Source organism: Atractosteus spatula, chromosome 6 (genome assembly GCF_055471065.1).
Source record: "Atractosteus spatula isolate fAtrSpa1 chromosome 6, fAtrSpa1.hap1, whole genome shotgun sequence".
Taxonomy (NCBI): domain Eukaryota; kingdom Metazoa; phylum Chordata; class Actinopteri; order Semionotiformes; family Lepisosteidae; genus Atractosteus; species Atractosteus spatula.
In genome coordinates, this window is record NC_142711.1 from 60906766 (window position 1) to 60928729 (window position 21964).

General features: G+C 40.6%; 1 protein-coding gene across 1 annotated transcript; it reads left to right on the top strand.

Annotated features, from left to right (window-relative positions):
- Nucleotides 1–691: 691 nt before the first annotated feature.
- On the top strand, nucleotides 692–21140 carry igfbp3 (insulin-like growth factor binding protein 3). The gene is made up of 4 exons (XM_088918831.1): nucleotides 692–1134; nucleotides 6246–6478; nucleotides 9083–9202; nucleotides 17747–21140. Exons 1-4 carry the CDS (start codon nucleotides 768–770, stop codon nucleotides 17870–17872), a joined length of 846 nt encoding a protein of 281 aa, XP_088774957.1. The 5' UTR covers nucleotides 692–767; the 3' UTR covers nucleotides 17873–21140.
- The last annotated feature ends 824 nt before the right edge of the window (nucleotides 21141–21964 follow it).

The window sequence follows — 21964 nt, forward strand, 5'->3', positions numbered from 1 at the left end:
GAAGTTCTTTTGTACCTTAAAACGTGGGTTTAACTGGTACATGCTGCAGGGATCGTTTCTAATTTCTAACTGCTTGGTTCGACGTAGAAACATCGCGGTTTTAGACATGAAACCATAATTTGCATTGCTAAACTGTCATTTCAGACCAGTTAACAATTCTACTTTTCCAGTCAACACGGATACAACCTTAAACCGTGTGAAGAGTGTGATTGGTATTAAATACATCTGGAGCTGTAACATCCTCAACGACAAAACCCGAAAACGCTAAGAAGTGTGCACACTGTGCTATTGAAATCGATGAGTGCGAGAGCGCCTTATGTAATAAAGATACACTTCTGGTTGCGCGTTTCGTGTGTATGTACAACAGATACAGAAGCGACGAACGCCTGCACGAAAAAAAAAAACAACTCGTGCGATATTATTAGTTTTTCAAGGCACTTTGAATATAAGCAAACGACAGAAACTGTATTATGGACAACGCGGACCTGTGGGAATCAGATCTAAAAATCGAATGAACTTTGCACACATTTTACAAAACATCGGAAGATGCAAGCGATCCCTAGATCCCCGGAGTCTTACGTTCACATTATTCATACGGAGGGGGTGTGACTTTCAGACCCCTCTCTTCTCGCCAGCTGTATATATTGAGAAGTTTGAGCGAACGAAAATACAGATGGAGAAGGCTAGCCCTCGCTCTGCGGCAGGGAAAGTTTGCTGGAGCGTACGTGACGGCTCGCCCAGTCTCACTTTGTGCCTCGCTTGTCACCATGCTGTCCAGACTGTGTGTTCTTTGTCTGGCCGCGGCGCTGGCACTGGTCAGCCGGCTGGCGGAGGCGGTCGGTCCGGTGGTCCGCTGCGAGCCCTGTGATGCCGGGGCGATCGGGCAGTGCAAGCCCTTGCCCAGAGGGTGCCCCGAGACGGTCCGGGAGCCCGGCTGCGGCTGCTGCCTGACCTGCGCGCTCAGCGAGGGGCAGCCCTGCGGGGTGTACACGGGCAGATGCGGCTCGGGGCTGACCTGCCAGCACCAGCCGGGAGAGACCAAACCTCTGCAGGCTCTGCTGGAGGGAAGGGGGGTCTGCACCAGCGCGGCGTCCAGGAAGCTCGGCGGCACGCCGCCGCCACACCAGAGCCCAGGTAAGGCGACAGACTCCGCGTTGGCAGTGTTCTCGCCGGCAGGGCACGCACGCTAGCAGATGATGGGAGAAGGCAGTACCGTACAGTACCTCCGCTGGGTGAACGTGCTTACATCTGCTGGGCAGGCTTGTTACCCGCTCAGAGAAACAGTTGCAGGTACAGCCTTTGCATGAGCGAGCGCATTACCGAGGTACCTACTGTAGGGGTTAAGATCTTGCTTATCTGGGCTTTACTCATCTGGAAATAATATCGTTAATGCACGGTTGTCAGATGAATTTAATATCCAAACATGTGTGCTGTGCAGTAGCACTTCGGTGAATGGTAGGATGACCGATAGCTTCATTAACCGGTTTCTACCCTCTCTCTCACCCCTGCTTTTAGTAACTATGGGCAGATACTATTTTTTTTTTTAGTTTTAGACGCGTTTATTCGATTTTTTAAACGAATACAAGTGGGAATAGAGTCTGTTATGGCATCCCCTTCTTGGGCAACATTCAGGTCTCATCGAAAAGAATATTCTTTCTGACGGTACGTCTGGACTGAAGCACATTCTTTCGTTTGAGCTCGTTCTGCTCTACATTATAAACTCACACGTGAGATTACCTTCAAGCATTCATTTTGAATTAAGAACAAAAGGTTAATTTATTTTGAACGGTCTACAGTTAAAAAGCACATTTACTGTATCAAGAGACAAAATATTGCACTGAGGTAGGGGAAAATATGCTTGATGTGTGAAAGGAAGTTTACATTTTTACTTTCTAAACAGGTTGTTAACTGGTTGAACTTGAGAAGCTCCAGTGTTTTTGATGATATTAATAATTAGTGAGGTATTTGAAATGTGTTCAGAGGAATGCTGCAGTAATTGGTTTATGTTGTGATTAATATTTAAATAGTTCTGCTTTACCAGGGAGCACTCAAGCAGTATTGTGGAAAAAGATAATGAAACTGTGGTAAACTCAGCAATATCAATTGTGCATATCAGGATTATTCTATACTGTATAAATATTATTATAGTGACAATCAGGAAAAAAGTATCTCCCCAAATGAGGTCTTTCATCCCACCAATGGGATTACTTTGAGGATTCTGAAAGGCACGTGTGTAAATTGAAATATTCCTTGGTTTCTTGCAATCAGAGTGCACTTATCTTTCTTGAACTGTTACAACGATGCTGCTAGATAATTTCAGAAGGCAAAGTGTGTGTAATACACCACAAGCAGTATTTGCAGGGTTAGGTAAATTAGAGCTTTCTTTTTTTTTTTCGCTGACTGTGCTTTGCCGTGATCAAGAAGGAAACTGGCCAGTCTTCAACAATCAAGTTCAGACAGAGGCCCGAAGACAGTATCTTATTATCATCGATTGGCTCATTACAGACACAATACAAAAGGCAAAAGCAGAAGAGCTATCCAGATTCCCAGTGAACCTTGTTCCACTGTTAGTGATATGTTGATTCAATGATGAAATGCTGATGAAGTGATGCTATCAGAGATGAAAGGGTGAAATAAGAATATAATAAGAAGCTTTTGGCGAGGACTACTAAACCCCTCGTCAATCTAGCCTGTTTTTTGATACAGAGCAACAGTTGTCAGCAAGCTAGCTTGTACAAAGAAGGATGGCAGATATTCCTTACCTTTGCCTTCCCTTCCAGTTCTGGAGCTGTCCGGAGATAAAGAATGGGAATGTCTGTGCTCGGTTCAGTGTTTTACCTGCAGAGTAAGATTAGACATTCTTAATCTATTTTATCATCCACAGCTTAGCAAGTGTTTTATTTCGGGGGCTTCAGGAAAAAAAGCAAACAAACGGATGAAACAAGGCCTGCCACACTGGCTTGGTGCTGGTCCTGTTTGTGCTCTGATATGCTGCCCATTAATTTCTCACTGCAAGAGGCACCATCTGCTTAAGTGCACATCTCCACCTTACTGCAGGGGAAGCCTTGTCTATTAATTGAGGGCTGGAGGGGAGTGAATATGTGCGAACATGCTTAGCACGGTGTGTGACATGAGGCAGTGGAAATGTACCTGACGACTGCAGGGCCCGAGGCTTTAAAGGCCTTCCTGGAGCCTTTATCCTGTTTAATCTGCAAGAAAGGAAGAGCGCAGGGTAGAAAAGGCTCCTGCATTTAACTGTTTCTTTGCGCGAAATGACAAACCCCATTTTGATTAGCTCCTGGTGTAGGTCACTTACAGCTGCATATTTCTGTCATGGACTGTGATACATTGGAAAAATGTGATCACTGGAAAAGTGATTACTGTTTTAAAGCTAAGATTGTGTCCTGGAGCAGCTGTGTTTTGTGTGGTTGCTTGTTTTATGTCAGTTTTGCTCCCATTTTCACGTGTCTAATTTTTGGTAGATTTAGAATGGCCATTTATTTTTTTATGCACACTTGTATTAAAGTGTGTATTTGCAGTAGCTAGTTGTGTGTTTGTCTTAGATTGGCTGGCAGCTATGAACCATGCAGCCGCACACGGGGAAGAATGAGGAAGTGTAGGCAGACTCTGCTGACCTGCCCACCTCAGAGCCAATGATCTCTTAGCATGTCACAGCTGGTCATACGGGATCTCTGAGAGTGTTGCCTGCCTAATTGCACCCTACCCTCAAGGGTGCTTAGACGTTTATCGCTTGGGTATTCCGTGTTGCAGTTATTCTTCACAATTTAGCCGTTGTCAGTATTCGGCCATGTTGGTGATTTGGGAATTCTTAACACTCTTTTCAAAGTAACTGTATTGAATGTTTTTAAATGAATTATTTCTAGAGCAAGGACTTTTTGCCGAAAAGCTGTGGATTGAAAGACGACCCATTCCCTTAAACGTGATCTTGTTAAGGGGAGGTGACGTGGTCCGGTGGTCAGCATTGCTGCCTCACAGCACAGGGGGCCACGGGTTCAATTCCTGTGGTGCTGTCTGCTTGGAGTTTGTATGTTCTCCCCATTTATGTGTAGTTTTCCCTCAGGTGCACTGGTTTTTCCCGCAGTCCAAAGGCATACAGGTATGGAAAATGACCTCTAGGAAAAAATGGCCAAGGTGTAAGAGTGGGTACATTTGTGTCTGTGTACACGGTATCTTGCAATGGATTGGCGTATCCTGCCTTGCGCCTGTTCCTTGCCGGGACAGACTCCTGCTCCCCCGTGACCCTGTACTGGATAAAGCAGTTATAAAATGGATGGGTGGACACATGAACTTATGGAGTTTTTAATATGTAATCAATTGCTATCCTGACATCTGTAATGGTTGTATTGAAGACACCCTAAAACAAAGGAAATAAAAACATTTTGAAATCCCGGCGACATAGATTTTTGCTGATGAGTGGAAGCCCTTAATTAATGAACCTGCTCTGCTAATGGATTTGTGAGACGTTCCAGGATTCCATGCTGCTCCAGCCTTGCCATATTCCCACTTTCTGGTGGACATATATAATTGCCTCTAGAGCTGTATCATTTTGGGCCACCAAGCGCGATTTTAAGGAGGCACATGCACTCAAATTCCTCTTTTTAATGAGCTTGCGTGCTGCATTTCAAATTGTTGTTGCCCACATCTATTTACATGACAGAGATTAGGCAAACAAATTAAGTAAAATGTTCAAAATCTTTAAACACTGAAGCAGACATATACAAATTCACGCTGTGACTAAATATTGATGTTACACACATATCCAAATATATCTTTCTGACTAGCCGAGATCTATTTGTCAGATATTTTTAAAAATTAAAACCAACAGTTTTATATTTGGTTTGGAAAAAATGTTACAAGTGGTATAAAAAGAGGCGACCACTTGACCTGTGATTGCAATCCTGTTGCAGTACTTACTAATTGATCCACTCAAAATCACCAGCTGAGGAGCTTTTCTCATTTGCCATATGTCTAGGATTCTCTGTTAAAATAAGACTTTGTTTTTGTGTTAGAAATCTGAGTGGAAAATAGATCTTATTCTATATGCTGTGCTTCAGGGGCCAATAACTTCTGACTTTGCTGATCTTGTTTCAAATCTGAATTTATTTCTGAGTTGGGTGTTTGGAAATCAGTTCTTCATAAGATCAGTCTGTTAAACATCCTACTGTACATTGCCTTTTCTGAACTCATTTCACTTTGAGGCTCAAACAGGATACAGCATGTTAGATTTCACAATACCCGTTTTTAAAAGATCACTTTTAAATTTCCCTCTCCTGTTAATCATCTGTTTGTGTGATGTTAATTTAAAAGTCTTAAAATGTTCAAAACAATAACTGTCACGGTAGGTTTAATTTTATAAGAGGATAGACATCATTACCAATTGATCGCTCGTTGACAGTTATTATTTTACCTGTATTACAACATTCATTTTTCATTCCTACACTCAGCTCTATACTTTATCTATATGCTGGTTAGTGTTGACAAGTCCTCTGAGCACAGTGGCAAAATGTTCATCTGCAGACCTGTAGTGTAATGATCCCTGTAGCTCACCTAATAATACTTCATTTAGAAGACAAATACTGTACGTGCACTTTCATATTCATGTATAAACCAGACATTGACACTTTTTGCAAAACATATTTGTTGGAATCCGTGCTGAGTCTTAGAAGATCTTTTTTTTATCCCTGTGCAGAAGATTGAGTTGAGTTCTGGTTCCTTGTTCTTTTTGGTTATAGATGTATAGCTAATAGGTCTATAATTTCCCCAGTTCTGCCTTTTCCTATATTTGGGTACTGCATTTGCAGCCCTCTGGTCAGGTGGTTCGCTCCCTGTCTTTAACGATTTGTCAAGAATCTTTGCCAGTGGTCTATAAATAAGTTTCCTCATTTCTTTCTGTACGCTTGGAATGGTGCCTTCTGGAAAGGAGGATTTGTTGATGTTAAATAGTTATGTTACTGTTTATTAGTTGGCTGGGTGACTTAGAGTACTTTGCTTCTCTGGTTTGAAAAACCTCCAATGTGGTTAGAACTTTTTTTTTAATATAGTATAAGTATAAGCCTACCCTGTACATATAACTGAGTGACTGCAAGTGTTTTTTTCTTTTTTTTTTGTCAAGGAAACATAAGACCTAACCTTCCTTTCTGCCAAAATCTAAACTAATAGTGTAAAAAGTTCATGGAATTTTATTGATTTACAATAACAACATTCCTCTCTTCTTTTTTTGACAGAAAGTGCCAGGGAATTTGAAGAAGAAAGAAATGCCAGCAGTGTGGGTTACCAAGGCACCGAGAACACACACAGAGTGCCGGATTCAAAATCGCCTCCACATCACACCAAAGTGGAGGTTATAAAGAAAGAACAATCCAAAAAGTCACAAAGTTATAAAGTGGAGTCCGTATCAGGTGGAATAAGCACAGATATGCAGAACTTCTCCTTAGACTCCAAGCGGGAAACAGAGTATGTAAGTAGCTTCACAACTGTTTCGGTTTTTTTTTTGACCTTCCCCTGAACTAATGTTTCCGATTTTGGAGCTGAGAAAGAGTGAGGGATATTGATCATGGCTGCAGCCAAGCATGGGGCTATTGGAGATTCCAGTCAAATTTCAGCAAGGACATTTTCGTCCCGGCCCATTTACAATATTATTAGTTTGGAAGCGTCTGTGATGAGAAATACTGATATGTGGACAAATTGTCATCTACAGTCTTTCTTTTTTTGGCTGGAAAAAATTGATGTTACAAAGGCTACAGCAGATTGAAGCAAATCAAAGCAGGGCTCACACATAGGAGAGTTTGTGAAATCACTTCGGTGACACCGTCAGTCATTTGCTCAATGATAGCACCTTGGACATGTTTCTGATCTCGTGGAACAGACAATGTGCTGTAGCAGTTCATTCAGCTATGCTTGCATCTGGTCAAGTTAACAGATCATGAAATGCATACATTGGCAAGATAGCCTTGCCTGTGCTGCCAGAAATTTGACACATTGTTAAATAATAAATACATATTGGAGTCAAACTGGAATCAAGGTTTTCATATCTTTCAGCCTTTTACCAGATCCACAGCACCTTCACACTCAAAAATATTCATGGGAAAAAATAGTTTTGAATGAACTATAAATAAAGCGAAATACTCCCTAACCAGCATGTGAAAAGTCATATTACCTGGAGATACTTTTCTGTCATGGCACATACTGTGTGCTGACCACTGGGCAGTTTTCGTTTTCGACTGGAGTCAGTGGAGATTAAATAATTGAACTTCCACTCAGTACGTTAGCTGTTCTCCAGCAAGGAGCTTGTCTGTTATCAAATATAGCATGACGGTCATAAATATTGTATACAGAGTTGGCATAGCGACACAGCCTTGTTTGACTGTGGTCTGGACCTCGGTGTTCTGTAACAGATCCGTTAGTGAGGATTACTGCGCATACATTGCTTTAAAAGCATGTGAAGAATCCTGACATCCACACTACAGGAGGATCTTCCAGGGTGTATTGTAATAGAAACACCTTTTTCAAGTCAAGGAATGCCAAGTAAATATAGAGAGATGGGTGTTGCTTCTGTAACTAACAGGCTTTAAAATGTTATAGTCATTACAGAATCCAAGAGGATGACTGACGAGGCATGTTAAACTGAAACTTGGGTTTTGGAAGAAACTCTTTGGAAGAAAGTTCAGGAGAATTCTTCTAATGATGGTGACTGTGTGGGACAGTAGAGAGATCCCGCTGTAATTTTCACAGCTGGATTTTTCCTGTCTCTTGAGAATTCTCACGATCATGGCATTCTTGACATTTTTAAAATAGCAGTTGTAGTGTTAGTTTCTGTCTGCTGTGCTGAAAAAAAATGGTATAAAATCCAAGTGTGTCTTTGCAGGCAGTGGCTATATTTGTCTTGAGGTCTTCCTTAGTGTTATGAACCTTTTCTTCTGTTTTTGCTTAAGAGCTTTTCTCTAATGCGTTCTTGAAACTGCTCTCATTTGTTTGGACCCTTCGGTGTTTCGACTTTGATTTTCCATGGACATTGCTTCTTCTACAGGCGATGTTTGGGACCCAGATGAATCTAATTGAACTGAGAAAATAGTGATTGGTCTGGCAGTCATAAACTTTTTTATAGCTCTGTAATTCTGGGCGCAGAAAATAGCAAAGTTAATCAGTGCCAGTGTTTGAACTGTGTGTGTTGCCAGAATGTTTTGTATCCATTCTCCTGGCCAAATGGTTTTTTTTGTTGAGAACAAGCACTCATTTGGTAAGAAGAAGGCTGTTGGAGATGAAATTTTCAACCAAAAGGGGTGAACATTGCAGCTCCTAAAAAGTGCGGCTCAGTACTTTTTCTTCATCGCAAGTGCCTGTTGATGGCCCTCTTGCCTCTGTGCCGGATTACGACCTGACATCGCTGTCCAGCTCTTTGCCATTAGCTTGCTGCCGGAGGAGAACGTTCTGGGGTCCCACACCATAGCTTTGACACAAAGCAACCGTGAGGCGGTGGCGTGGAGGCATGGTGTCACGGTGGCACTGAGGATCTGTTCCCTGTTGGATGAGCCTGGACAATTCAGGAATCCTTACAGGCCTTCATGGAAACCCGACGTTGCTCCAGGACAGGAGGACCCACCCTTCAATCATCCTGTCTTTGCCGATCCTACGTTAATCATTTCCCAGGTTCCACAGTGAGGAAGAGGAGGTGGAATTTAGAACCCAGAAATTCTATGCATATTAGAGCTTGAAAGTGTCTCTATTTCTGTCTTACTCACTTTACCCTTAGGTCATAATCATGTCAGATGCCCATGATATGTAAAGGTGCTGTGTCACCACTGGAAAAAAAAACAATTGGTGAATTTTAAGGCAGTTGATAATTGCAGGTCCTAATGAACCTGAGTTTGTCATGGTAATAGATAGCGCCCATAATTTCATGTCTGTAAAGATGTATTGGAAATGGTCTTGGCTTCTGTACTGAAATAAATGTTTAGAAAGTCTAAGGGTTTTGTGATTGTGTCTGTTTGTATTAGGTAATGAATAAAAAGCTTGGGCTTTACTGTGTGACAGCAAGTTAATGTTTCTTATTTATATTTTAAAGGGACCGTGCCGCAGAGAAATGGAAAGCATTCTAAACAGTCTTAAAATCACAAATATTCTGAATCCCAGAGGATTTCGCATTCCAAATTGTGACAAAAAAGGCTTCTACAAGAAAAAGCAGGTAATTATTTTTTTTATTTTGTTTTTCCTTTTGTTATCTCCTCCATCCTCATCCTGTGCTGTTTTTAACAGTCAAGAAAGAGAGTAGTTATGTGTTCTATTAAATATGTATTCACTTGGACGAACTACTAAAAATATTCCTCTGGTGATATGCGTGTCCTCAAAGCTGCAGCCCTGTATTTTCCCACTCACCAGACCAAAAGGAGCACATGCCGGGACCAGATTATCAAATTCCCCAGTTGTGTTTAATTTAATCCCTTAGGCTGCTATAGGAATCAGAGCCATTAAGCCGAAAATAGTTAAAGGAAATAAGTTGGTGTTGTGAACATAAATGAAGCACATTTATCACAAAAGAGCTAACAAAATGTGAATGTAATGGGTTCTTACAGAAAAACTGCATTGCAATAAATCTACCTCAGAGTTGGCACATATTACACAGCAGTGTCCTACAACTTCCTGTGTGATGACTGGCTCACTTTGTGAGTTTTTATTCCCCCGCTGAAGTGGCACGATGTGTTAGGTTGCCATTCGAGCTTTGAATCTTCGCCTTGTGAGCTGTGAGGATTTGTAAGGGGGATGAAAAATAGGATCGTCTCTGGGCATGAAGTATATACCACCTGTCTAATGAGCTATCCAAGGTGCTGAACGCTATTTACAAAAATATTTGATTGCATACCTGCAGTACCAATTTCATATTTTTTTTTAATTAAACCAACTGTTCATTCCTCAAAACGTGTCCTGTCAGATATCTGCTTTTGGAACATGTGTTTAAATACAAAGTATTACTATGTATTTGTTGTTCAGCTGCATATGTTACCATTAATTCTGGTGGTTGGCAACGTGTTCTTTCCTTGAAAACTTTTCTGTCGTAATTTAGGTATTATTTTTTGAATCGCGTTTTTATGAAATTCACACCTGTGAGTTTTGAAAGCAAATAACTGTAAGTGGCTGGTTATCCGGCATAAGTAATTAATTGTTAAAATAGACGTTTAAGAAACGGTGGGATTTTGTACCCTAGTCAGACCCAACCAGATGTCTTCGAACCCAGTCAGATGTATTTGTTAATCTGCTGCTTATGTAGTGTTTCCAGCTTTAGTCGTGCACATATTTATGTATTTTCGTGGAAGTCACCGATTAACAACGGGTTCTCTTAAAGGAAGGTGGGCAAAGCAGAGTTCCAGTCACTCCTGCTCTATTGACTAGATATTCAAAATGGGGGTATTTTTAACCGGTGGAAGATCTCAGCAAAATAGTTATCGACTCTCACAGTTCTGTTAAGAGATTATAAGTCGATGAACATCTTAGTTGAAACTAGGGCCAGCAGTGTCACTTCCTCCTGTGTTTGAGAACGTTAAAAGTTTCAGCCCTTTGCTGGGCGTTACATTGGCAGCCACATCGCTGCTCAGTTTGCTCATTTTTACCCTATGGCAGTACATACTGCCTATAGTGTGTATAATGGGTGGTGTGGTGATGGTGCTCTGCTATCATGGGCTGCACAGGGATGTTGATGTGATCTTTGTCTCAAGGTGATCTAATGAGGTTCCATTAACAAGTCAAGACAGAAGACCTTGCTTATTGTATTTAAAAGTATCCACTGGTTAGAAGAGTAATAATGCCATTCAGCGCTCTCGCCAGCTGTAAATTTGTAAAAACTGAGGATATGCTTTTTTTTTGGCCATGTTATGTGGAGCTGCTGAATCTGAGGGAAAGAGAAAACAACAAAAACACGTGAGCCAATTGTCACATAGATGAGATTTTTTTTTCCTCTATTATTATCGCTCTAAACATTCTTGTTGCAGAGGAATGGCTGCTCATACTTGTGGATGTCTGGTATCACTTGCGGCTTCCAGAGAAATAACTTGTTCCCCATACCGTACTGTGCAGAAGAGAAGCGAATGGAAATTCTGTCTGAAAACATTTCTTGTAGTTCTGCCATTGGCTAGCGTACTCTGCAATGGTATAAATAATAGTAACGGTCAGCTAAATAACTAATTTCACTCTCGCTGCAGCATTCCAGATTGGCTCTAGCATGTGCAGAATCTGCACCAATGCTGCTGAAATAGCTGAGAGACATGGAGCAATGCTTATTTTTTTCCATGCTGAGTGTTTTTAGCGACAGTGGACTAGAGTCCACATCATTGATTACATTTTTTTAATCTGTTAAAACACAAACTTGATCAGTCAATCAGAGCATATTTCATTTGCAGTGAGATTTAGATGTCTCACAGCTCATCGACTTTTATAGAGCCAAAAAGTCTTTTATAATCATTTTGGCAACTGAATCAATCATTTTCACGCAATGTGATCAGTGATCATTGGGCGTCTAACAAGAATTTTGACACCTGGAGAAGGCTCCACAGCCGAAACTTTGTGTTTCTTTTCTTCTCTTTCCAGCATGGAATAAACCTTTATGTGTTCCTTATCAATTGTACATGCGTGCTGCAACTAATGCATTCATAGATGAAATCAGTCTGCATTTTCATTGTGAACAATAACCCTGGTTGCGTGTTCCAGGGTGATGGTAGGGCAGGTGTATAGTAGACGAACCATGAGGTTTGTGTGTGTGAGGGAATTGCATTGTGGTGGTATGTGTGTGATTGGGGGGGGTAGGGCAGTGCTAATGATTAGTTTAGGGGTGTTTTTTTGTTGGCTGTGGTAATCTCACTGCTCGGTGTTACTGACCACATTCTGAGGCCTGTGTTAGTCCCCTTGTTACAGTAACACCAATAGCATTGTGATATTTGAACACTACAATGCTAAATTCCACGAGGCATGGCTCATGCAATACTGTCTGCATCAATCTGTAATCAATAATAATGTGTCAGGGGTTGTGTTTCTGAACTGCTAGATGTACAATATATATTTAGATATATGTGACCAACTGTGATCCTACTACATGATGAAGATTTTCTTAATGAAGTAACTGGCCATGTCTCTTCTCTTCTTTGCTGCAGGATGAGTTACAAAAAATACTCAAGGTTCTGTGTTACTTATATAGTATTTAAAAGTTTGTTGTCAAAAACAAACGTAAAAAAAATGATAATCTGTCCTGTTCACTATCAATGTTTAAACATATTCTGAAGCACTTATTTGTAAGTCACATTAATATTAAATTAATCCTTCAGTGTTTGTTTTCCACTGTTTTGGATATCCCTGTTTTCAACAAAGGGAAAAAAAGTGAATATTTTCCCTCCATATTTTGAGGTGTACAATAAAATGTACATTTGCATACATTTGTTATCAGTAGAAACAGAAAATATACTCCATTTGCTCTATTTGCAGTGTACATTGTTTTTTTCTGGTTAAAAATGCAATTTGACACCTGCTGACAGACATCCTTTTAATGTGTATTTAAGCAATTGTGGCTTCTTCATGACTGTATTTTAAGAATAAGTTATTTGAAGAAGTTACACATTAAATACCAGACCTCCAAAACGCCATCGGTCTCCAACAGATGCTGGAGAAGCTGCCCAGAACTTTTAAAATAAACACCTGGGTATTCAAAAGAATTTTTAGGGCTATAGAGTTTAATATTTTTACTGCTGTTTCTCTGTGGGAGATTCTTTCAGTTTGTACCTCATGTGTAAATGAGGATAGATTTTAGAGTTGTGGCGTGTACACTTGTGAAGAGTTTGATGTAGAGCTGTAGAAGTAATAAGGTGTCTTCATCGCAGATAATCTAAAAGTATTTTTTCACGTTAAGCGTGTTGAGTAGATACATACAGTAGTATTAAGTGAGGAGTTTAAGGAGCAGATTGGCGGAGTTGGAAGTAAAAAGCTTCCTCCGTACTTATCGTACGCCTTGGGCTCCTTGGTTTAAAAAAAGAAAACTCTGTTTAATTCAGTTGGTTTTGTCTGACGTCTTGAGTGGCTACACTTCTGCCCCGGTGGAGTTGGAGTGTTTTCGTGTTTCCCCCATGTTTCCCAAGGTTTTTTCTCAGGTGCCCTGGTTTCTGCGCCTCTCCCAGGGACAGGCTGGCTGGGTTTGGGTGGAGCTGGTGGATGCTGTGACCCTTCTTGCCTTCCTGGAGTCTTTCACTGAGGTTTTTACAACTGTACAATGACTGCAGAACCACGGTACACATTTGTAAGAACCATCAACCAGCCGGCATTCAGATTTGAGTGACTACAGCTGCCTTGCTTTACTAATTTAAGAGCATGTTATCATGGCCTTAGTGAGAATTGATTAGAGGCACTTGATTGCTTGACGTCAGGCAATCTAAGTGATTTTGGAAGGGAATGATACAGAAAATCAATGGAAGAAACAACAGTGATCCAGGTTTTTTTCCTGTTGTCATTCTAAGCTAGAAATGTACTTGTACAAAGCCAAGCCAGTGTGCCTAAGGGTGCTGTCCTTTGAAGTGGATGTAGAAAGTCTGAGTCTAGTCATTTAGAAGAGCTTCTGTACCTGTTGAGGTTTCAGTGGAAGCTAATTATAGGCCTGCATATACAAAATGGAATACAATACCCTTTTTTTGCAGTTCAGACCTACCTGTTTTCACTGCCTACCAGCTGTAATGATGATATTTCGAGAATAATACTATCATGTGCCAAAGCGATAGGTTGCCATGTTCTCTGTAGCTTCAGAGGAAGCGTAAAAGAATGTAAAAAAATAAACAGAATACTGCGCCAGTCTAGGATTGCTGATCATAGCTAAGGAGGAGTCGCCCTGACCCCTTAGGCTATCAAAATAAGGAGCAATGAGGCAGAATGGGAGGTCACCTAGTGCAGTTCTCCGAGGGCTTGTGCGGCAAGGTGGCCACCACCTATCGAAGCGCTTTTCCTCCATAATTGCTTGTCTCATCTGAAAAGCCATACAAAAATAAATCTCAAGGCATTTTAAGATCTTCTGTTGCCCACAACTGCTTTATAATAAATGACTACCTAGCAATGCAGTCATATGGATACAGTTATTTTCATGTGCTGTGGAATTACCAAAGTAATATTTATATTACACTAAAGCTAGTCTTTTTGTGTAAGTTTTCTAGTTGACCTATGATAATTTTGAAGCCATTTCAGTGAGAGACCCTTATTTTCTCTTTTTTTTTCTTTCAGTAGCTATTTAGGACAGCAATATCCTCCAGTAAGAGGGAAAAAAGGCTTCTGTAGGTCATTTTATGAGCCCATATTTACTTTGTGGTTTCTGTGATTTCTTTTTAATGCCCAGTCAGCTTAACATTCTTCCTATTAGCTATAAATGCACACATTATGTCTGTATACAGCAAATAAAATGTGCTCTGTCGTGATCAAAATTGTAGTATGGTAGCTGCAAAAACCTCAGCATGTTCATAAAAGGGAATTTTATTGATGTAAACCGATGTTTTATGAGAATTCAGGAATAAATGTTTTTTGCAGACCAAAGTAGTTGATTATTTCCTATGAATGTATTTATATTGTAAGACTACCAATTGCAATCTATAAAATAAATGTTATGTCCTTCAGTATTCTATTAATCAGAGACAAGAATGTAATGCATTCCGCTTATTCAAACAACTACATGAAATACGTTCCTTTAAAGTTTGCCACAAGGAGTGCAAATTTTTTAAAAATATAAAACATTTCACTGGCATAAGACACTTGTCAAGTGATTGAGTAAAACAAAGATTTATTTATAAAATTTTCAAAGTGAATTTGTGATATTGTATTTATTGGTGTCTGTTGGTGCAGAAGTCAAGAGCAGATGAAGGATATAAAGATACAGTAGGAGTAGCGGCAATTTAATTTTATTCCTTGGCTGTTATTATTCTGGTTAACTGGTTATTAAAGATTCTCGGAAAGCACATTTAGAACCAACTTAAGGTCTTCTTGATGTTGGACAGTTTTCCAGCGTTGTGAATATGAACAAAATCTGGAATTCAAAGGAGTGTTTTGTATTTATGAGCAGCGTTGGCACAGAGATGATATTCGTGTGACACAACTCCAAACTACAAAAGGAGCACACGCAGACACTGCAGAATCTGTTACAGGGCCTGAAGGGCCTGACACAGATCTTCCTGCCGAAAAATTCATGTTGTATTTCAAGGGTAAAAATGTGTAGGGAGGGAATAGTCCCATGGATTTTAATATACTGTAACTTGGCATCTTGTGTGTGTGGGCATCTTTCAATTTTGTATTCACTTCAGTCCCTGAAGGCTTCTAGGTGTATTTTGATCAAGCTTGTTACTACTAATGTATCCTGTTCCCCGACAGAATTAAGGCTGTGTTTTTCTTGTGTGCTTTCTAAACCATGTTCCTAGATCATTTGCCTTTTATTGTTTTTTTGCTGCCCGCCTGCTGTCTCCCATGCCACAGCGCCACCCTGTTGGCAGTGTGCCGGGGGCACTACAGGAGCTGTCACTCTGAGCCGTAAACAGTTGGCGATTGCACATTAGGTGCGCATGAATTGAAAAACTGCAATAGAAGGTTAAAAAAAAAAGAAAGTGCTTATGTGCTTTATCTTTTTTTTTTATACACCCCTGTTTGCAACCATCACCTCATAAGCGACACGGCCTCCTCAGAATCGTGCACGTTCAGCATTTTTTTTTTCTTCCGACCGTGAGCCACAGCGCCAAAGAGAGAGCTGGGCCATCAGGACAGATGGTCTGACTGTCGCGTGGCGAACAGAGGAAGTTCTGGCCAGCTCACCCCATCTCGACCTGGCAGAATTCAACAATTATTTGGCGCCAACTGGAGTATCCCTGTCGCATTGAGCTAACGACATGGCCTTGGGCCAGAACCGGGATGCCTTTTACTAGCTGTGCCCCTTGCTCGATTCGTAAAGGTGAAAATATGTGGCTTTCATAGAATTGCCGGCAGACGGTTTTAAGCAGTAGCCCAGTTACATCCGTGGCTGCAGGCCATCGCTCACTCAAACTGCAAATGCTGTGCAGCAGTCAGCGGTCAAAATCATCCTGAAGGCGGCTAACCTTGTTTCGGAACTCCTTGTTTCAGACCGAACTGGCTCAGGATGAGTTAAAATCAGAGGCACTTGATCAAAAATCATTATTAAACGATACAAAGCCTCTTCACTTTACTGGGCTCCAGGAGGATGGCTTGAGACTGCAGTCAAGAGCGATATCTGGCTGGTGCCGCACTCCACTCCACAGTGCCTCCTTCAGAGATAATTATTTTCATATGTGTAGGTTATCTTGATGTGAGTTTTAGAATGTACAGAAAGTATACGCTTAATCCTACTTAGCAGTTACGTGGGAAATGATGTGAATTTTCTTCAAAATGTGACCATCATCTACATTAGCAGCACTATGTAAGGAAGCTATGCCATAACATAAAGACATTAAATTACAACTTCATTTACTATATATAATCAGCAACAGATGATCATGCCATGTAAAGTGGGTTTTTGATAGCCTGCCAGCTGCTTAAAATAGCTTTCTGAAAGGGTTTCAGTTTTCCTCAAAAGGATCTGGGTAAATATTGGAGCAGGATTTTGTTTAACCTTACACTCTTTCTGCCTTTTTAAAAAAAAGTGGGTTGTTCATCAAGTAACATGACCCCGTCACTCAAAAAAGAGACCCAAGGACAGATTTTGGATTTAAATCATGCATAGTATCCTTTCAAGATTGAGAAACTATAACAGAGTGGACCTGACAGTGAACAGGCCGTGCTGTGTGCGTGGAACTAGAACAAAGTGTGAAACCCCAAAATACTGTGAAGATGTCATTTTGGAAAATGTGAAAATATCCCTGTTTGCTAGTTATTGAGCAGTGAAATGACGCTCATCAACCTCTTCTTGGTTGCTGAAACAAGAATGTCAGTATTGCAGCAGTTCTTAATTTGCCAGAGCCCATTGTTATTGTAAAATCGTTTTAAAGGATGTCAGAATGTATCTGGGGATAAGAAAGAATAATAGGGAAGAATATGGTTTAAATTAGAAATTGATAGCAAAGCCACATTGTTTCACTTGGCACATTAATTATGTAATTATTGAGCGTGTATATCGCAAAAGAAAAAGAAACTCTGAGGTGAATCTGAGACTTAAATTTGTCTCTTCTCTCATTAAGGCTTCTGTTCTGCAAACATAGTCTCACAGATCAAAAGATTCACTGTATTACTACAAAGCTACAGAAAATCACAGTAATGTACAGTACCCTCTTCTGTCTGTGCTGGGGAGCTTTGCGAGATCTGTAATTATTAGATATAACATCCATATATCAATGGATGGTATATATCAGTCATTACAATTCAATTATATTTTTCATTACATTATGCATTAATCATTTACATCTTTAATTATTTTAATAATTGTATTAATAACACAATATTACATATTATAGTTAAGATTTAATATAGTATTTAACAGGTGACTTTTTTATTATTAGCTGTGAATACATCAGCCATAAACATGTAGAATATCTATGATGTCTTTGTCAGATTTCTTTTTTTTATTTAAATACCTGTTTAATTACCTTTTTGTCATGTGCAAGTTCCCACTCTTTGTTTGTGTGCCTCTGTCATGTTTTGGAAATCGACCTTCCCAAAAAAATGTTAAGAGATGTTCGTCTTTTATGATTCAGTAATGCATTTTTCTGGATTGATTTTCCTGCAGTGTCGTCCATCCAAGGGCAGAAAAAGAGGCTACTGCTGGTGTGTGGACAAATACGGCCAGCCTTTGCCGGGCTACGATGGGAAAGAAAGAGGAGAAGCTCACTGTTATAATTTAGAGAATAAGTGAAAGAGTATATGCAGTGTCTGAAGACTGCACGCACAAGACTGAATAAACAGAGACCTTTGAAGGTGCTGGCATGAACTGTAAGGCCTGTCTTGGCAGGAAGGGGCTGGGAATTCTGCCATGCGATTTAAGGGGAATACAGAAAGCTTGTGAAGACTGGAAATCACAACTAGGCCTTGCAATTTATTTCTTACAGCTTTCTATATTGTGTATAGGGAGCTTTGAATTTCCCAAATACTAGAAAATGATCTGCACTATTGTTTAGCGAGAGAAGGTACTTCACTTCTGAAAAGAATGAGGGAATTTCCACTCACTTAAAAAAGAACTGCCTGTGACCAACTTGATCCTGACAGACTAAATGTAAAAATCTGACACGCATACAGTACAATTATATCTGAGCATGTGTGTTTGAACATGTATCAATAAATGTATAATGTACCTTGTGAAAAAAACACAAGGTCCTTTACTCAGCTATGCATCATTTTGTTATGTATACTGTATGCATAATTGGGAACTCATTACTGGACCTTTCTGTGCAAGGTCAAGAAAGCTGCCCTATTCCTTAAATAGAATCCTTTGAATTGATTCTCCATGTTTTTTCCAGGTTGTGTTGTAAGAAGTCATGGGGTAGAGGATAGCACTTCAGCCTCTCTCACAACTGTTGTTGTGAGCTGGACTCTGTGCTGACTACTGTAAGAGATACCCAGACATAACTGACCCCACTGCTTTACTGCTGCATGGCCAAGGCCACCATGCTGAAGATTCTTCCTGTAAGCCCGCCTTGATAGTTCCATTGCCGTTGGATTGCACTTTGACACACATAGAGATCATTCTAGACCAGAGTTAATCAGACCTCAGCAGTTCAAGAGCCACACGCTTGGGTCAGGTGACCCTTTTCTAATAAACGAAACAGAGAAATAAGTATTTGTTTGCTCCGATGCTATATATATCCGTGCAGAATGACAAGGCAAAGTATTTGTTTTGTTTCTGGCTTGGTGTCTTCCCCGAAGCCAGTAGTTGTCAGTGAACTATGTGGCACTCCTTCTCTCACACCCCCAGTCTGTGAAATCGGGCTGTGCGCGCGAGACGGCAGTTTGAGGCCACTGTGTCGCAGGCTGTGCTTGCTGCACACTGCAGTGCTGTCCTGCAGGAGGTCGTGCGAGCAGGGGAGCACTCCGTCAGGGCAGAAGAGTCCTGACAGGAGGATGCACTGACCCTGAGGATTCGGAGGCTTGAAATTTAGTTTTTCGCTACTTCATGATCGTCATTATCAAAGGACACATGGTACTTCGATATTGTGCGCTTCATGGGGAAGGGGGGTGTCTTAACCCCTTTAGAAGTATGGCATAAATAATTATTTCTTGTCTCATTTTTCGTTCCGTTCTAATTTGTGCTTTACACTGTGTGAGCGAATGCTCAGCGACGACGAGAATGAATACCCTCAAACCCAGCTGTGCTCAGGGTTTCTGGGCTTTGCACAGGATTACCACCTGTAATCCAAAATTGGACTCGTGAGCACTGCTGAAGAGGTTAAAGAGCCACTTGTGGCTTTCGATCTGCGGTCGGAGTATCACTGTGCTAGACACTGAGCTTTGCAGGCATTCACAGGGTTAGAATTAGTCCGTGCCAGCAGCACTTTTTCCAAGCCATGTCAGGCCACCTCCAGCACATAGAGCACTTTTTAGTTTGCTGAAATTTCTCACCACAGAATGCAAACTGCGTGATAAAGGTGATGAAGCCGGAAATCACACAGCAGGACATGCAATTTCTAGTGTCTTCTGTGATTTACACTTTTTTGGCGACTTTGTTTTTGTATCTTTATATGGTTTTATGTCACACCTCCCTTGCAGTATTCTACTAATATCTCAATCCCTTTTTTGAGGCTGTCTGTTTAGCTTGTTTGTCACTGCTTAGTAGTGCCAGTGAAATCACTGCTTAGGACTTTGTGCTCTCCAAATCAGAAACTTGTGGGCTGGTATCATGGCTTGGGCACTGCAGCTACCTTTAAGCAAGGTTCTTCACTCTGTTAAATGCCTGGCAATATAACTAGGTAGAAATGTCAACTGTCTTGAAGAACAGCTTCAGCTGGATGAATTAATAATAATCGTCATCACCTAGTTATTCACACCACAGCGATATCACTTGTGCGTCTGGGCTAGCACTCTCTCACGTCATAGTGTGAAACCAGACTGTAACAATGGCCTTGACTTTTCAAGCCAGACACTTTAATGTCATAGTACAGTGCATTGGATGCTTTGTAGGTAGTATGTCCAAAAAAGTAAGATTCTAGGGTGTTTAATACAGTATTTGTGTAAAAAGCAGGTTGCAAGCACCAAATAAGCAGAAGCACATCTTTGCTTTAGGCTTCAATTCCAGAACATTTGGAAATGATTTGAGACACGAAGGACGCCTATATTTACTCCAGTGTAGAGTCTGGTTTCCTCACAGCTTGGCCGCATTTAAATATCTGAATGCCCCTCCAGGTAAAATTGCAGGATGCAATCAACATTTGCGTCAGGTTTCGTTGGCTTTGGCCCAGGGGAAGATTGCCACTCTTTCACTTTCTGATGACTATCTGAAGCTTCAGCTGCCCAGCTGTGTGGGGGCTTTTAGTGATATGTGCATTACTTAAATTAAATCATCAATACAACTCATGTAAGCTGACCCAGATCATAATTGAGTGACCTGACCTTAATTGCACAAGAACACTGTATTTTGGGAATGTAATCACTACTGATTATGTGGCACGTGTTTCGGCCATCATTAAGAAGGATGCAAGAACCATCTCCACCAGTAAAGTATCGTGTGCGTACCATTTGCTAATTTTCTTGACCTGCTTAGTCCCGTTTTTCTTGATTTCTCATCCATCGGTGTGATAGAGCAATTGTTCCTTCACAGATACTGTATTCCTGTTAGTCCTAACGTTGTGTCAGCGGCACCCCCTAAGACAGGAGCTGACACTAAATTAATTTAGATTGGAAGAATTTAATTCCTCAATGTTGCTATTGTGCAATGTGTAGGTCATATATACATATAAGGATACATATGAACAGCATTATTAATGTCACTTTTCTGCAGGTCTGTTACGGATCTCTCCTTTCACGGGTATTTTTTTAAAAAAGATCTAATTTTAAAGAATATCGGTTCTTTTAAAGCTTCCATATAACTAAACTAGAAATCACAGCTAATCTTTTCTTTAAGAAAGGAAATGATTCTGTTAAAATATTATCTGTATTTAATGTCTTTTTTTAATAAACACTATTTTAATTTACAAGTGTAATCTGTGCTATTTTATTCCATCAGTGTTGGGCAGAACGGAGTAAATCATCCACACACAAGTGTTTTTGAAAAATGGCTTGAAAATATCTTCATGTTTCTTTTGAAGTACATTCTTTTTACTTCTTTGTTTTGGCAGATTTGAGAATTTAGAGGTTTTTTTTTTTCTCCGCTACAGCTAGTCCAAAAATAAATGTTTCATTCAGGATTTAAAGCTCAGTCTGCTTTGAGAATTACACTCTTTCTCAGTGCGGGAGGAATGGTGACAACCAAGTCTTTTGCCCCAGTTGTTATAATTCCTGACATCATACAGTATATATATATAAGGTGGGTACCTGCGTCAGCATGCGTAGGCTGCAAAGGAACAAGTAATAGGTTTATTCCATGCTGAAAAGAGAAGAAAGAAAACAACGTTTCGGCCGTGGAGCTATGTGTTGTGTTTTCTTTCTTCTCTTTTCAGCATGGAATAAACCTATTGTTCATATATATATATATCTATCATATACAAATCGGTTTTGTTTTTGCATTTCGGCTCACACTTCCCCTCTCCAGCCCACCTCCACCTGTACGGCTGCTCCTTGGTTCATTGCTGACCCAGCAACAGGTCCCAGCCTCCTCGTCCTACAGCCAGGGGGCTGTTACCCCAGGCCAGTGGGTCATGCCGCGCTTCACTACGCCTAAATACTCAATAAACATCCTCCAGAGCATCTAGCTCCTGGGGCGTTGTTATTCCTTGTGAATTACAATGGACCGTGAACTGCTCATCAGGTATGACTGGGACTCTTCAAAAACGGGGGGAAAAAATTAGCCAGCAGGAAT

What these genes read in the sequence shown, in the direction of transcription:
- igfbp3 (XM_088918831.1), top strand. Translation starts at nt 768, where the DNA reads ATGCTGTCCAGACTGTGTGTTCTTTGTCTGGCCGCGGCGCTGGCACTG. An exon ending in CCAAGCGGGAAACAGAGTAT is followed by an intron (nt 6,479 to 9,082) that starts GTAAGTAGCTTC and finishes TATATTTTAAAG; the next exon opens with GGACCGTGCCGCAGAGAAAT. An exon ending in GCTTCTACAAGAAAAAGCAG is followed by an intron (nt 9,203 to 17,746) that starts GTAATTATTTTT and finishes ATTTTCCTGCAG; the next exon opens with TGTCGTCCATCCAAGGGCAG.